This window comes from Lepidochelys olivacea (genome assembly GCF_965140295.1).
Source record: "Lepidochelys olivacea isolate rLepOli2 genome assembly, chromosome: 17".
NCBI lineage: Eukaryota > Metazoa > Chordata > Testudines > Cheloniidae > Lepidochelys > Lepidochelys olivacea.
In genome coordinates, this window is record NC_140427.1 from 9,197,524 (window position 1) to 9,215,463 (window position 17,940).

The 17,940-nt window shown below is 45.6% G+C and overlaps 1 protein-coding gene across 3 annotated transcripts in view; it reads right to left on the bottom strand.

Annotated features, from left to right (window-relative positions):
- Positions 1-12,574: 12,574 nt before the first annotated feature.
- NF1 (neurofibromin 1) overlaps positions 12,575-17,940 on the bottom strand; it is a 168,252-nt gene continuing 162,886 nt past the window's right edge. For all 3 annotated transcript variants that reach the window (XM_084650627.1, XM_084650626.1, XM_084650625.1), the window contains one exon: positions 12,575-17,067. In XM_084650627.1, coding sequence (XP_084506753.1) covers positions 16,925-17,067 — 143 coding nt within the window. In that variant the 3' untranslated portion in view covers positions 12,575-16,924. The remainder of the gene's footprint in view (positions 17,068-17,940) is intronic.

The following is a 17,940-nucleotide window of genomic DNA, read 5'->3' on the forward strand; positions in this document are numbered from 1 at the left end:
CCCTGTGGGTCCCGCTGGTGGCAGCGCTAAGTATTGATCCTAACAGTCTTAGTGCCCAGTGCCCTCCTTGCTCATCCTACTTAATCCTTCTTTCCTGCAATTGCTCTCTCCCCACTGCCAAAGCATGCTCCTCCTCTTCTTCCCAATGTTGGGGTGAACATGCAACCCCTAGGATGGTCTCTATTGTGTGAATATGGCTAAATAGGGACCACGTTACCTGATTGGGCCTTGATTCTGCAGTGTGTTTCCTGTGGTTGCAGGGGTCCCACCAGGCAGGTGCACTTGCAGAATTGGAGTCTTAGAAAGTAAGTTTCTCCAGGTCAATCCAATACATGTGTTTTAATTTTCTGTCCCAGTTTTGCTGATCTACTCCTACTGCCTTCAGGGGCCTAGCTCTATGTAGACAGCATTTTGGCTACCCTCTGTACAGAGATGACTTTGGGGGCCGTTAGTATTTTTTTATTGCTACAGAACACTGAACTAGTGTCCTCTTTTGATACAATGCTGCTGCTCCTGACCCATCTTCTTTCCGTGTGCCAACTTAGACGCTTATCTAAGGGTGGGTGGGTCTCTCTTACATGTACAACCAAGAGCTCTTCACATGGCTTTCCTTGCACACACATCCCTATGTGAGAACTTAAAAACCCCTCCCCTTGCTGTCTACTACTGCATGAAGCTCCGCATCTTCCTATCCATGCCTCAGCAGACCTGTTACTTAGCACAATGAGCTTCACAATGGGGAGTCCCACTGGCTTTAAGAGGGCAGGCAAGAGAATGCTAGTGCAGAGCTCATTGCAGGATTGGGTCACGGCTCGAGTTATCCTCCTCTATTGTCCTTGTTATTTGTATTGCAGCAGCACCCAAAGACTCCTGGGCAGAGGTAGACACGGTTTCCACTCAGAGGAGCTTACAAGCTGAATTCACAAGGGAGAAGGGGTTGGCAAAAACACAGAGAAGGATGAAGACTTGATGGCTTTTTAGTGTCCTTTATTTAACTTATGTGGGCAGCCATTGGCTCAGGAATGGCAGGAGGCAGCAAGTAAAAAGGGGGGTGAGCAGGGGAGCAGCACAGGAAGGGGGAAGGGGGATGTGGGAAACACATGGATGGGAGCAAGAAAGGTTGCAAGAGGGAGACAGGTCACAGCAAACAGCCAGTCCTCAGGCAGAGGATGATGCCCATCGTTAAATGGGACAAGGCAGTCCTACTTCCGCCTCTAGCATCTGGAGCTGTTACTGTTGCCATTACTGGGATTACCTAGGATCTGGTACCCCTCAAAGATGAGGGTCCTTGAGAGAGGGTTATGCCCCAGACATATCCTGGGAGAGGGAGACCCAGCTGGGCTTTGCCCTGCCTTGCCTCTTCTGCACTTGGCTGTTATACTGATATGGGGTTTCCGAAGCCCTGGAGGGGATTGGGATGCTCAATTCCTATTAATTTGAATCAGTCAGTTATAGTGGGCATCCACATTCCTTAGACAGACTTAACCCTCTACAGACTGTAAAGCACTTTAACAAAGGGGGTGAAGTAGCACCCTTCCTCATTTTATAGATGAGGAAACTGAGACCCGGCGAAGTTAAATGACTTGAGCTCATGCAGCGATCGATGGAACCAAGGTCCCCGGGGAGCCAGCCTGGGGAGAACATTCACAGGCGTTAGTTAGGATGATAGGAGGAAAAGGTGGACATTAAGGAGAGCTACTGACGCTAGAGCTCAGGAAAAGAACTCGCTGCTCAAGAGTTCACTTACACCCACGGCCTCTGGCAAGGACAATTGTTTGAGACATTTAAAACCAAGCTGCACAAAGCCAGAAGGAAGCACTCAGTATTGGCCCTAACTGTGCTCCCACTGAAGTTGGTGGCAAAGTTAGACTAACCTTGAGTGATTATGAGAATCTCACCCTTATTGTTATATGGAAACAATTTTCCAGTGGCTCTTCCCCCAACCTGACCAATCTCCCTCGTTTCTCTGATGCTTTCTTTTTTGGACTGTATCTAAGACAGCTATTTAAAATACAATTTTATATTTCAAATGAGGTGCACACAGAGTTACTCTTGGCCACTTATTGCCCATACCATTTCAATATCCCTAAGGTTGCAGTCGTGAGATATCTTTCTCCCTTACAGCTTTGAAGCACAAACCTTTATTTGTTCTAACAAGTCTCATAAAAAGAAACACTATTCTAAACTCTCCAAACCGCCCGGTTTCCCTGGGCTTTATTTTCATTGGTGAGCCTCTGAAACGTACTGACAGCCAGCTGAAGAAACAAATTTTGCAACACTTATGGGACGCACCACCTATAAATCAGGAACTTTAGCTGGGGAAAGAAACACAATTGCTTTGAAGTAGAGCGGTCACTACCACTCCCCGTAGTATCAGAGTACTGATTGGCTGTAGCTTTTCTGAAAGCCTAATTGTGAATAAAAACAAACACTATATTCCTGTCTATGTACTTTATGGCTCATCACGGTAGTATCCGAGCAACTCAGAACCCTTAATGGATTTATCCTCAGCACACCTGCGTGCTGGGGAAGTATAACCCCCCACTCTTCAGATGGGGACTATGACAGTGCAGATTAGGTGACTTGGCCTAGGTCTCACAGAGTCTGTGGCGGAGGCAGGATTTGAACCCAGGTGTCCTGAATTCATTACACCAGTGGTTTCCAAATTTTGGTGGTTCACATAACACCTTCCTACAAAAATGATGTTTGATGTACCACATACAAATGTCTCCTTTTCGTGCACATTTTAGGCCTTAATAGGCTTGATTTAAGTATTGCCAGATGCTCTAGTAATATAAATGCCTAAGGAAACCTAAGATGTCGATTATAACGCACATATTTAAACACAGCAGGTTTTTAGACAGCACATCAAAAAGAAACCCAGTGAAGCAGCCATTAGTATGATTGTCTTTCACACTGTGTGTACACAAGGGCAAGGGGCTGCGGTGGTGGGGAGCTGTGTGTACAGGGGCGGGGTGTGTGTGTGTGTGTGTGTGTGTGTGTGTATACACACAGGGGAAGGGAGTCTCCAGTGATGGGGTGCATATGTACAGGTCCTGGGGGGCTCTGGTGATGGGAGATGTGTACACGGAAAGGGATGCAGGTGTAAGGGGGCTCGTGTACAGGAGCAGGGGGCTCCGGTGAGGCAACTGTACACAGAAAGGGAGGCTCTGGTAAGGGAGACGTGTCTACGGGGCGGGGGGGCCCTTGTTGGGGGGCTGGGCAGGGGGTGCTGGTGGAGGGGTGCTGTGTGTACAGGGGCAGGGGGTGCTGGTAAAGGGGCTGTACCAGGGCAGGGGTGCTAGTAGGGTGGGCTGTACAGGGGCAAGTGTGTGTATGGGGCAGGGTTCTCTGGTGTGGGAGCTGTGGCCACAGGGGGGCTGTGGTGGGCAGGAGCTGTGTTCACGAGCAGTGTTCACAGGGGCAGGGGGCTGAGGTCAAGGAGGGCTGGGCACAGGGGCAGGGAGGAGCTGTGTGTATAGGGGCAGGGCGGGGGGCTGCGGTGCGGGGGCTGGGCTGGGGCTCAGGTCAGGGAGGCTGGGCAGAGGGGGACTGTGTGTATAGGGGCAGGGCAGGGGGCTGGGCACAGGGGCAGGGGGGCTGTGTGTATAGGGGCAGGACGGGGGCTGCGGTGGGGGGAGCTGGGCACAGGGGCAGGGGGGCTGTGTGTATAGGGGCAGGGGGCTCAGGTCGGGGAGGGCTGTGTGTATAGGGGCAGGGCAGGGGGCTGGGCACAGGGGCAGGGGGGCTGTGTGTATAGGGGCAGGACGGGGGCTGCGGTGGGGGGAGCTGGGCACAGGGGCAGGGGGGCTGTGTGTATAGGGGCAGGGGGCTCAGGTCGGGGAGGGCTGTGTGTATGGGACAGGGCAGGGGGCTGGGCACAGGGGCAGGGGGGCTGTGTGTATAGGGGCAGGACGGGGGCTGCGGTGGGGGGAGCTGGGCACAGGGGCAGGGAGGAGCTGTGTGTATAGGGGCAGGACGGGGGCTGCGGTGGGGGGAGCTGGGCACAGGGGCAGGGGGGCTGTGTGTATAGGGGCAGGGGGCTCAGGTCGGGGAGGGCTGTGTGTATGGGACAGGGCAGGGGGCTGGGCACAGGGGCAGGGGGGCTGTGTGTATAGGGGCAGGACGGGGGCTGCGGTGGGGGGAGCTGGGCACAGGGGCAGGGAGGAGCTGTGTGTATAGGGGCAGGACGGGGGCTGCGGTGGGGGGAGCTGGGCACAGGGGCAGGGGGGCTGTGTGTATAGGGGCAGGGGGCTCAGGTCGGGGAGGGCTGTGTGTATGGGACAGGGCAGGGGGCTGGGCACAGGGGCAGGGGGGCTGTGTGTATAGGGGCAGGACGGGGGCTGCGGTGGGGGGAGCTGGGCACAGGGGCAGGGGGGCTGTGTGTATATGGGCAGGGTGGGGGCTGCGGTGGGGGGGCTGGGCAGGGGCTCAGGTCGGGGGGGGCTGTGTGTATGGGGCAGGGCGGGGGCTGCGGTGGGGGGAGCTGGGCACAGGGGCAGGGGGGCTGTGTGTATAGGGGCAGGGCGGGGGGGGGGCTGTGTGTATGGGGCAGGGGGCCTGTGGTGGGGGGGCTGGGCACAGGGGCAGGGTCCCAGAGGCGAGGGGCAGACACAGGGGAGCCTTGCCTGGCAGTGGGGACTTTACCTGGGCACCAAGCTGCTCCAAGAGGCCCCTTTTGCTCCTCAGCAGCTCCAGACCCTCCTCAGCAGGGCCCTGAGATGCTGGATAAACTGCTCAGGGTCTCCCCCTGCTGGGGAAAGCTCAGGTCGCAGCCAGCCAGCTGCTCCGAGGCCGAAGAGCCCGGCGGTACCATCCAAGCCGACCCGTCACGCCCACGTGCCCCTGGCGCTGCAGAGGCAGGAGGGAATTCCCCCTGCACGCCAGAGCCAGGCCGCAGCCTGGGCAGCACCAGGGGCCCCTGCTTTGCAGCGGCTTCCTTGCGGGAGGTTTGGATCCCGCAGCTCCGAGCGGCTGGAGGTTTTGCAGCAGCTGTGACCCAGGCACGGCGGCTCTTTGGGATGAGAGCTCTGGTGCTACTAGATGGGGCCCCCACGTTCCCCTCCAGCTGCATGGCTCGGCGACGCCCGTGCGGAGGGCTCGGCCTAGCAGAAAGGCAGGCACGGCTGCGTGCCCCAGGTCCAGCTGCATAGCCCCAGCGCCCACCCGCTGAATAAAACCACTCTGCCGGCATGCCCAGCAACTCTCATTCACCACTCTGACTGAACAAGCCCAAGAGGGCACTGTGCCTCTCACCGATTTCCTAGCGGGCCGCGGCTTTGAAACTGGGGTGGGGGAGAACCCCTCCTCCTCCCAAACCTAAGAGTCTTTGACCTACCACTTCCAAGAAGCTTGTCTTCCACCACTGGCACCTGTACCACTGTTTGGGGCCCCTTTCCCTAGAGCCTATTGGCTGCGATGCACGGATAGCTAGACAGAGAACATGAAAGCGATTTAAGTGCAAGGAAACCAAGCTAGCAAAACATCCGCAAGTGTGAACTAAAGTAGCAGCTACAAAAGAACAGGAATTCCCGGTGTGGTGCCTTTGTACAAAGTAATTGGTGAGCAGTTCATTCTGGGACTGAAAATAACATCCTATCTTTAAAAAAATGGGGCTTGAGCGTCCCCAGCTCTTTGACTTTCCCGTCTTTAATGACGGCTTTGCAACGAGCCCATTCTAGAGTGCCTTTGAATGGCTTGAACGGCGGAAATTCACATTTCACCAGGGATAGTCTTCCAGTACTTTGAAGAATATGGACCAAAAAATGGCTGCTGAGCTGAATTAATAGCCTGAGTGAAACTGAGGAGTTGGAGGTTTTTCCAAAGCAGTTTCTTGCAGGTAAAGAGGGGACAATTTTACAGCAAATCATAAGAAAAAATTCTGCCCCATGAGGGTCTGAAGGCATTGCTGCCTCCTCCAACTTCCCAGGGACATCACCTGAAGGGACATGGCTAGGATTGATCCATGAGCATGGAAAGGGACCCAAAAAAGGACTATAGTCATTGCAAATGGATGGGTCTTAAGTGGAAAAGGAATGCAATTGGACACAGCAGGTTGAATTCTCCCGTACAATGTGCATATCCCCACATACACTCCAGGGGGAGTTGTGCACACACACATCTGAAGGCAGAGTTTAATCCAAAGGCTCCAGCCCAAATTTGGAGAGGTGGAAGGTTAAATAGACTGAGCCTGTGACTGGCAGAGATGTTTCTGTTGCATGAGGATTTTTATACTGGACTTCACTAACTAGAGGGAAAGTTATCCATCCGTTTCTGAACAGCTCATCCCAGCAATTGAATCTGTACCTGGGAAGAGCTCCAGACAAGACCAAGGCAACAGAGATTTGTTTGTCCAAATATTTCTACCTTGTGGAGTGTAGGCTGATGCTTTGAATCTGAACATGCCCACTGAAGTTTATATTGGGTCCATGATAACACTGGGCACATTTACAAGATGTTTAAAAATCAATCACAATTGCCAGCCAACTGCTACAAGAAACGGATCATTCTCCCTTATTATCATGTAGTGACACAGATGACTTTGAAAAGCCTCACTTCCCTGCACAGACAGGATTCTTCCCTTGTCACCTGAAATATTTCCCTTGTTATCCAGTCACTTAGTGTGGTGAAGTAGTTGGAGATAAGTCTAGTCTTAGCTGTGACAATGACAGCCTCTGGTTTTGAATGAGTCAATTTGTTTCCGCTATTTGTGGAGTGAGGATATTTACCCACCTCAGAGGAACTGTGTGAATTTTAATGTGGGTGTTTATGGAGCACTTTGAAGATACAAAGAACTATCAACATGTTAGATCTTATTACAGTCATCAGTAGTATCTGCAGGTTTAACATGCAATACCTGGAATGGCTGAGGCTGTATGAAAAGAAGAGTTATTTAGAGATGTGGCAATTTGGATATGTTTATACAAACACACATCTGAGAGTTTCAGAATAATCAATTTCACATTATGGACTTCTGTGGATTAAAGGAGTACCGCAGGAATTGTGAGTGAGTGAGCATTAAATTAGCATCTCTCCAATTTTATCCCACTACTCACAGAATATAAAATTCTACCACCACATCCAAGACGATATTTTGAGCTCTGAATTCTGAGTCCTCTAACTTCTTCATTTGTAACATTATAGTGGTGTCAGGACCAAGTACAGCAGGGGTTTTTCAATTGTGATTTGTGGAGCACTTACTGGTCAGATGGCACTGTTCTTTCCTCCATGGATCCAGGTGCTAAACTGTATTAAAAGAGAGCTCAAAATAAATTATGGCTCTAATATTACTTTTCCACTTAAGCAGTTACTGTAATTACCATAGTGATGTTACGTGATCACAAATGGAAGGGTCAGTGACCTGTACCAGAGGGAATTGGTCCATGAGAATCGCTATTAAAACATAATCCATATTCTGGTGTATGGTATCAGGGGAAATAATTTAGATTGGGATTAGAGACCCTCTTTGAGAACCAGGTTTCAAAGTAACAGCCGTGTTAGTCTGTATTCGCAAAAAGAAAAGGAGTACTTGTGGCACCTTAGAGACTAACCAATTTATTTGAGCATAAGCTTTCGTGAGCTACAGCTCACTTCATCGGATGCATACTGTGGAAAGTGTAGAAGATCTTTTATACACACAAAGCATGATGCCTGCACTACATTAGCCTTTTTCCAATCTTCCGGGACTTCCCCTGATCGCCATGAGTTTTCAAAGATAATGGCCAATGGCTCTGCAATCACATCCGCCAATTCCTTTAGCACTCTCAGATGCAACACATCCGGCCCCATGGACTTGTGCACATCCAGTTTTTCTAAATAGTCCCAAACCACTTCTTCCTTCACAGAGGGCTGGCCACCTCCTCCCCATGCTGTGCTGCCCAGTGCAATAGTCTGGGAGCTGACCTTGTTTGTGAAGACAGAGGCAAAAAAAGCATTGAGTACGTTAGCTTTTTCCACATCCTCTGTCACTAGGTTGCCTCCCTCATTTAGTAAGGGGCCCACACTTTCCTTGGCTTTCTTCTTATTGCCAACATACCTGAAGAAAGCCTTCTTGTTACTCTTAACATCCCTCGCTAGCTGCAACTCCAGGTGTGATTTAGCCTTCCTGATTCCATTCCTACATGCCCGAGCAATATTTATATACTCATCCCTAGTCATTTGTCCAATCTTCCACTTCTTGTAAGCCTCTTTTTTGTGCTTGAGATCAGCAAGGATCTCACTGTTAAGCCAAGCTGGTCGCCTGCCATATTTACTATTCTTTCTACACATTGGGATGGTTTGTCCCTGTAACCTAAATAAGGATTCTTTAAAATACAGCCAGCTCTCCTGGACTCCTTTCCTCCTCATGTTATTCTCCCAGGGGATCTTGCCCATCAGTTCCCTGAGGGAGTCAAAGTCTGCTTTTCTGAAGTCCAGGGTCCGTATTCTGCTGCTTTCCTTTATTCCTTGTGTCAGGATCCTGAACTCGACCATCTCATGGTCACTGCCTCTCAGGTTCCCATCCACTTTTGCTTCCCCTACTAATTTTTCCCAGTTTGTGAGCAGCAGGTCAAGAAGAGCTCCACCCCAGTTGGTTCCTCCAGCACTTGCACCAGGAAATTGTCCCCTACAGTTTCCAAAAACTTCCTGGATTGTCTGTGCACCGCTGTATTGCTCTCCCAGCAGATATCAGGATGATTGAAGTCGCCCATGAGAACCAAGGCGTGCCATCTAGTAGCTTCTGCAACTTGCCAGAAGAAAGCCTCGTCCATCTCATCCCCCTGGTCTGGTGGTTTATAGACTCCCACCACGACATCACCCTTGTTGCTCAGGCTTCTAAACTTAATCCAGAGACTCTCAGGTTTTTCTGCAGTTTCATACTTGAGCTCGGAGCAGTCATACTGCTCCCTTACATACCGTGCAACTCCCCCACCTTTTCTGGCCTCCCTGTCCTTCCTGAACAGTTTATACCCATCCATGACAGTACTCCAGTCATGCGAGTTATCCCACCAAGTCTTTGAAAGGTAAGTCTTCTATGGTGGACTGCACTGGCTTTGGGAAACCGGATAGATGAAGCCAGGAGGCTCTCCTCATAACAACTGCTGTTGCTATGGATCTTCCTGTGGAGTCAGCAGAGTCAAGGGCAGCTTGGAGAGCTGTTCTGGTGATAGGTTGGTCCTCTGTGATGAATGCTTTGTATTGATCATTTTTGTCATCTGGAATAAAGTTTATAAATTCCGAGAGACTTGTGTAATTATTGTGATCGTATTCTGGCATATTAGGGCTTCATAGCTGGCAATTCTCAATTGTAATGTCACAGCAAAGTATGCTTTACAGCTCAATAGGTCGAGACGTTTCCAGTCTTTATCATACAGGGTGTTTCTATAATATTGTTGTTTACCCTGTTCATTCAACGTGTCGATAACGAGTGAGTTCAGCGTTGGAAGTGAGAAAAGGAATTCAGTGTCCTTGGCTGGCACATAATACTTCTTATCAGACCTTTTACAGGTAGGTGGAATCGAATCAACTTCACAGGGTCCATAATTGCATCATTCATGGGAAGGGTGATATTGGATGAAGTGGACATGTGTAATATGTACACTAGCTTGTGGCGAGATTCCTGGACCTCTTCCAGAGAGATGTCTAGGAAAGTGGCCACTCTCTTGTAAAGTTCCTGAAACTGCTTGATATCATCTGCAGTGGTGGGAGGTGGAGGCATAATCGTGTCATCTGGTGAGGAAGATGACAATTGAATGTCAGCTGGTTTGTCTGGGTCCGAGAATTGCTCCTGTTCTTTAGCCCTATGTTCTGAGACAGCAGAAGGTGCCTTTGATGGCCATATGGGTGGTTGAGGTGCCCCAGTTGTGGGCAGAGTGGTGGGTACTTCCTTTTGTGGGTATGGAGCTCATGGCTGCCAGAATGGCCATTGCAGTTGGAAGGGCATGGTGGGCATCCAGGGTTGGCCATACCAGGGTTGATTTGTAAAGTTTAAAGGGAAGCCCACGCTTGGTAGGGCCTGTGTAGTGGGTGTAGACACAGGAGAGGAAAGGTGGGGCGAGTGCCATATATCCTCCTCTGCATCGTCCTCCCCCCTAAAGAACTACATTGAAAGCTGTGGAGAGCTGGGCTGGCTAAGTACTGCGGTACCGTCGGTGCAGAGGAGAGGAGACTGCAGTACCGATGAAACTGGTAAGTCTGTATGACAGAGGAACTGCTGTGACGTGCCCGGTCTCGGTGCCGGTGGAGCTCAGTACAGTGTGCTGGAGTGAGCTGATCGGCACAGTACCAGCAGAAGTTGGCAGCATTAGCACAGGTATGCTTGCTACCAATGGCCTTTGCTGTTGTCAGTGCCGCAGCATGGGGTTTCACTTTCCCCTTAGCACCTCTGACAGAGCTCAACTGCTTAGGAGCTCTGGGTTTCTCAGTACTGTCGGTACCAGAGGGATCTGGTCTGTTGATATGGCCGGTGTGGTTAGGGTGACCAGACAGCAAGTGTGAAAAACTGGGATAGGGGTAATAGGCACCTATACAAGACAAAGCCCCAAATATTGGGACTGTCCCTATAAAATCGGGACATCTGGTCACCCTAGGTGTGGTCAATACTGGGAGCATTTGGCCTCTATCAGAGTGCTTTTTCTTGGTCGACTCCAAAGCTGGGGACGTGGTGCCGTTTCTTTGCTACCTTCTTGGCAGGCTGTTCAGGATCTTTTCCCCTGAAAGAGGAGCCTTTCTCTGAGGCAGCAGTCGGCAATTTCTGGCCAAGAGAGGTTCGTACCTCAGGCTCAGATGCTGGGCGAAGAGATTTCTCCATGAGAAGTTTTACTTGTAAATCCCTTGCCTTTCTCGTGCGGGCTTTCCAGTTTTGACAGTACGAGCACTTTCGCAGTATATGTCTCTCACTGAGACAGTGGACGCCCTGAATGTCCGTCTGAGAGGGGTATTGAAAGCTGGCAGTTAGTCTAGCGTTTAAAGCCTGGGGAGCCAGGCATGCCCCGGGGGAGCTTATTCTCTCAGTGATGTGGCAAGATAGAAGAGGAAAGTGCCACTGCGATCAGGAAAAACTCAAAAACTTACAGTCCTATGAGGAATTTTAAATTTTTTTTTAAGACAGGGATAAGGTAGGAAGGGAAAATAGTCTATTGTATTCTAACTAAGAACTAGGAACTACTGCTAAAGGGACAGGAAAAAGATTATTTCTAGCTGTGAGGCCCTGCAGAGTGCTCCGAGTCAAGCCAATGGTGGTAGAGAAGGAACTGGGGGGCAAGAGAGAGGGTGCGAGGTGTTGGTCGCACAGCGCTAGTTAACAGCCTGAAGCAGTGCGAGACGGAGACTGCTCATGTGCGGCCCAACCGGGGCACTGCTAACTTAAATCTCTGGCTACGAGCACAGGGGTACAACGACACCAAAAGTGGAGCACCCACAGAGACACCACTCAAAGAAGAACTTGCTCCTATCTTTTGGCCCCTGAAGAGCACAATTTTCACTATCACTAGCCAGAGGTAGCTTGCTTTGCCCTGCACCATAGCAGTTTTACATGGGGGGGGGGAGGGGGAAAATACAGCAAGTGCACATGTCTATAATTACCCAGACTAATAACGATGCTAGTTTAAAAAGGGACTGGAAAATATGGCATTACTGCTCTCTCATTTTGGATACCAAATTAGGGAAACCCAACCCCCTACAAAAACATCTTCAGAAACTGCTACTCTTACTTTCACGCAGTCCCACCTGTTGGCGAGGGCAGCATTCTGCATTACAAAAATCAGTAGATCTGTACTGTGTGCGCACATGCATGTACGTGTGGTAGAGTGTATAAATGTATTCTTCACTGATCTAGGGTCAAATGACGCAATGTTTAGTTTGCAGCAACTATCAAGTGTGAGAATATGTTCTCTGACATCTTTTACCAATTCAGAAAAAAGGCCGAATATAAGCATTTATACATTTTAAACAGGAAAGTAATATTTTCACATGGAAGAAAACAGACTCAATTATAATTAAGCTGCTGCCACAAAAGTTGCCTTTAATTGATACTTAATTCATACTTGAAATTCCAGGCTTCTAAAATAAGCTTGAATAGACAGAATATACTGTAAGATTTTTTTAGAAAGACTAAGCAGCCACCTTTAGTTATTAAAAAACTAAATTTACATTTAAAAATGAATGGGTTTGAAATACTGAGCTATTTAAATGATAAACTGATTTTGACTGATGTGAGGTGACATGAAATTGCTCTGCTACTAGATATTAGCCATCTTTTAAGTCAATAGGAGTTGTTTCACGCTTAACAGAGGGCAGAATTTGGAACAATTAGTTTAACCATGATCTAGAAACAAACAATTATGGAGAAAAAGCATTCAGCAGTATTCACAGCCACAAATCCACATCACCAGCTTTAAACACGATTGTGGACTTCCCCACTGAAGTCAGCAGAAGAATCCTTCTGACCTTGATGAGCTTTAGGTTCTTGGTTCACACCCACCTCTAGCTTCCAAAAGAATAAAACAAATCCCAGTACCCTGAGGGACAAGAAAATGATGAGAATAAAAAGGTCAGCCGTGAACCCTAGCAGCCAATGACCCCCAAACAACTCAAAGCAGGTTGAATTTACATTTTACTTCAAAAAAAGGGAAGTACATACATGAGGGGAAAATAGGGTGAACAACAATTATTTGAAACTATGATTTCTACAGTTTTTACCTACAAGTTACCAACTGTGTTCGAGTCAGCAGGATTCTCACTGGCTGCTGCACGCTTGCTTACAATAGTAACAGGATTGTAAATCAAGGAAACATTTTCGAAGTTGAGGCCCAAATGGAAATAGTAAGTTATCGTACAGCGTGTACGTTTATCGTACACAGCATTTTTTCTTCTTTAAATGACAACGCACCAGCAGGAAGGAGAAGTAGTAGTTAACAATTACTAACACTAGAATAATCAAATTTGTATGTTATACATATACAGCAACTAACTGCTTTACAAAAAAGCAAAATAATACAATATATTGTCACATGTATTTACAGTGTAGTAAATATACTTTGTCAAATTTTACACAAAATCTATTTACAGGTGAATATACTGCATTAAAAAAAAGTGTGGCCAACACTAAAAGTGACTGTCTGTGGTAAGTCTGTTGCATAACATTAAGACGTGCTTCATTACATCTGAAAAATATTAACCTTAGAATGAAACAGAAAAAGCCCTAAAAGCTACAAACCAATTAGGAATAGAGCACTGGCACTTTCCCAAATGCTCAGTCCACAAAATACTTATTTGAAATGTTTCCTTTTCATGGAAAATAAATTGCATGCACATTAAAGCAGAAGCGTTGGTATAATTAACAGGTAGGTTATGCACTATTAAAATACTACCGAGTTAACTTTAAGTCAGGGAAAATACAAACACAAACAATAAAATGTCAATCGTCTTTACAGTACTTAATGTGGTTAATGCATAATGGATAAACATGCTCTAAAACAGGGGTGTCAAACGTACGGTCCCCGTGATGTATTTATGTGGTCTGCATGTCAGATTCAGAGTCTCCAAAATCTAAGCTTTCCCGTAAATCAAAGTGTCTAGGCCCCATGGCTGCAGAGATCACCTTAAAATGTGAACAGAGTGTAACCAATGCAGTGACGGCTGCTGAGTCTGCAGCTGTCTGAAACAAGGACTCAGAGGTGTGAACTCCTCCGTTCCCTGTTAATCAGACTGGAATATCAAAGGCTCAGTGATTATACTTCAGGCTTATCATTAACTATTTAATCACTAAAAGAAAAGGAGTACTTGTGGCACCTTAGAGACTAACCAATTTATTTGAGCATAAGCTTTCGTGAGCTACAGCTCACTTCATCACTGACCATTTTAGTAAAAGGAATGGGTGCCAGGGGGAGGGAATGAAGCACACTGTGTTAGGAAGTGGCAGTTGCCCCAGGGAATGAAATGCAGAGAGAAGGGCAGAAGACTCAAAGACAAGGGGGGGGGGGGCACGACACAGAAAGAAAGGAGAATAAGAAATTAAGAAAGAACATGAGAAAGAAAAAGACAAAAATAGCAGTGGAGAGCAGATTTTACTAGGGAGCAGATTTTCTGAGTGAAGAATGTGACAATAAGGCACTGAACAAATAACTTATCACTAGATAGTTAGTCACTATATAAAGACCATGTTCTTCCCTTGATCTCTTTGCAACCCTCCGACCAACATTGGTGGCTGTTCCACTGTACAATGTGGGGGAGTATATGGTCCTGAATGTATACGCTGGCCCACAAACTAGAATAAACCATAGAATACAGCCTTCTCCTCCAAATGAGTTTGGCACCCCTGCTCTAGAAGGTTCAGATCTTCTGACCCAACTCAATGGTAGAAATGTTAAGACAATCCCTCCCACCCAATGACATTTACTAAGGTGAGTTACTTATTGCCTATCTTACATGAAATCAGTTTTGGTCAAGTGGGTACTGAGACACTCCTGCGGTTCTCACATGAAAGATAATTTTGATCACTGTATTTTGATTTCACAACATACACATTTGAAATGCACACTTTTTATGAATTCCAATTTCGTCAGGCAATCTCAAAACATTGGAAAAGGTAGTTTTAAATACACTCAACCCAATCCAAACTGATTTGGTAATAAACACGAAAAATGCAGTATTTTTGAAAATTAGCTCACCAGGGAAACTGAAAGAGCAAAAAGCTTCTATTTTGTAACAGCATATTACCTTTAAAAGATTTCCCAGCCTTATGGTGAGAAAAAATATATTAGTGAGTTTTCTTTAGGATTCATAATCTTTAACAAAACTGAACACTTAGAAAACTGACAGGGCTAGAATGAGCTTGATTCAATATGATCAAGGTTTTAAAAGGACAGAGATTTTGAAACTGACTACTACACAATTGGATGTACTAGATGGAAGAGATTTTATCTGTGATATCCAAGGTTATGAATGCATAGCAGCTTAGTACCTGGCATTGGTCATTGCTCTATTCCTAAATTCAGTTCTATCCTCATAATCCATTTCATACATAGCTTTTGTAGAATTTTAATAATTAAGTTTCTACTGCAGCTCCTACATGATCAAGAATAAAAAAAGTTTGGTTAATTGCACAAGTCTTCAATATTTTCCAACATATCTAGTTCAAGATAACTACTAATTCTAAGTTTTCCTCTTATTTTGGCAAACTATTTGCATATTAAGTTTGTGTTCAGAGTTTTTCCAGGACTGTAAACAAATTAAAAAAATTAAATTGTTATTTTCTGAATCAATACAATAAAGGCAAATTTTTATTTACATAAACATGTTACACTGTTACTGTGTGAATAAATGTGAATAATGTGCTATATCAATACAATCTGAACACTTAATTGTACCATTCTCTATTAATTTAGCTGTGGAGTTTGATTTACTGAAAGCCACTACTGAAATCGCACTATGGGAGGTGTTTTTGTTTTTTAATATGATATACTTTTTTCTTTAAAGCCATTCATAAATTGCTAAATCCTAACATACAACAGGGACCACCTGGCATTAACAGTAGATATATTTAGCCCTAAAATGAGCACCCAGATGACATGCCCTCCTTTGTCAGAATTTATATTTACCTCTGAGATCAAAATGTTCCGCATGTTTTTAGTCCATAAAGATAGTATTTGTAGCACTTTGTGCTGCTTCATTACATATCATTCAACATAGCAGCATATTATCACAGTCATCCATTGTTAATATACTACTGTAAGTTGATGAATCTTTCACAGTGCTAGAAAGCAATTTCAGTTTACTTCTTATAAACCCAAAACATAATTTTTGCAAATTAAAAAAAAAAATTGAAAATTCTCCTATAAAAATTTGAGAGAAATGTCTATGCTGATAGCAGAAATTGCATTGCAAACATTCATACAAAACCTGTCTGACAAAGATGTCAGCTATTTTTAAATTCATGTACCATTTTGCACTGAAGTGAACATTAATGATTTTGTATCATTGCTTGGGCAGCACACAAGCAGCTTTGCCAAACACAATTCTGAGGGAGTTGAAAGTTACTTCAGACAACTTTCCCAAACAGTTATTCTGTCAGGAATTTCTTGAAGGTGCATAAAATTGGTGGAAAGGGCAAAAGTAACATATAGGATATGTGGTAACATAAAAAGTAATACATTTTCCAAGCAGCTACTAAGAGAGCATAATTAATAGTCAGTTCTTGATGATTTGCTTTTTCTCTACACATCCATTTCTTTTAGTGCAGTCAAAGTTCAGCAAAAAATAAATGTACTTTGGAAAAAGTCAGTTTGTCCAGTCTGGTCCATATACAGTCCTAAATATATGAAGCTACGTTCTGACAAATGAAGAGACACAAGTGGCCTCCTCGTCCTCTTAAATTTATTGCTAATTACTAAAGATTTAATTTATCAACCACCTCTGGTTAGGTTTACTGCACTGTGGCTAATTTCAAGGTTACTTTTAAGTATGGTAAAAAAAAGTCCACAGCTAAAAATCTGAAGGGTTTGAATTAACAAGGATTATAGTACTTCCCCGGCTCATGAAGCCATTAACTTGAAAAGTGTGCAAAACAGGATTAAACAGTAACACTTTTCTTTAAAGAAGAAACTAACAAGGCATATAACAGAAGCAAGGTAAAACGGTCTATGAGAAATGGCTTTCATATTTGGACAGCGACTGTACTGCACTGTAAAGAATTCCATACTTCATTCATCTACGAAGTTCTTCAGGATCTACAAATGGTTCCGTTGAATGGTTCTGAAATACTGGCTTAAACCAAAAAAACAGAAGAAAAGAAGGCATTAAAATTCAGGCAATGTTTTAAGAGTTGATCATCTGGCAACATGGCTGGTGGGATGGGAACGTTAAGAATTAAGTGCAGCATCACAACTGGTGGAGGGCCACTAGTGAAGCCCAGGTACATAAGTCAGTTAAAAAAAAAAAAAAAGCTTCACACTATCTTTTTAGAGCTGTGACGTTTGAAACTGCCAGCGCTTCGCTGCTTTTGCACTTGACTTGCGGACCCATGGCGTGTCCTCCCGCTGTTGGAGTGTCCTGTGGTGGGGGAGAGTTCGACATTCTCCTTGTCAATTCCTGATGGGAAATAAAGGGGACACAACATTACTTTCCTGAGGCTACGATTCTCAGTTCCATTTATCTTGTAATTTAATATTTTAAAGACAGGTTTGTCCTCAGTTAAATTGGTCACCAAGAAGTCATTTAAGAATTTTAATGGCAGAAAAAATGAGACATTCTGTATACTTGAAATAACAAAGTTGCAGAAAAAGAAGATAAGAGAAATAAGAATTACTGCAGGTGAAGCTAGAAGCAGGCAGGCCTTAACTGAATGGTAACTACCACAGAAGAGAGCATCTTCAACACAAACCTTACCATAACTCTCCAGGAGAGGTCACCGTCCAATCATCTACAATTGCTCGCATCTCTCCACACACTCTAATCACGCTGAACTGAGCAAAATTAACATTGCAAATACCAAGCCAATAAAATTGCACTAGGAGCGCCACAGGCTTCTTAGATATACGAGACAGTCAAGAGGAGTCTACTATTTCAATCTTAGCTCCATTTCATAACAGCCTCCTTCCCTCCACTTCTGGTCTTCTGTGTAAAATGCCAAACACTTCAACAGCAAGCAAAGCACCATTTACATTACAGTCTTTTAGTATTGCCATCATATAATGAGTTCATTTGTATTCCACCTGCACAGCTGAGTCATATCTCCCAGTCAAAAGCCCCTTAATATAAATATTATAAGGGGGAGGAGGAGGATGGGAATCAAAGAGTTCTAAAAAGCTTAATTAAGCAGTAAAAACAGAAAAATATTAATGGCAATTTACATGTATACAGTTCTGGCAACTTAAAATTCCATATGACCTGCAGGGTGAACTCTAATGAATAACACTGCGTTAGTTTAGAAAAAACCCTGCAGGGGAGGTGAAATTCTGAACT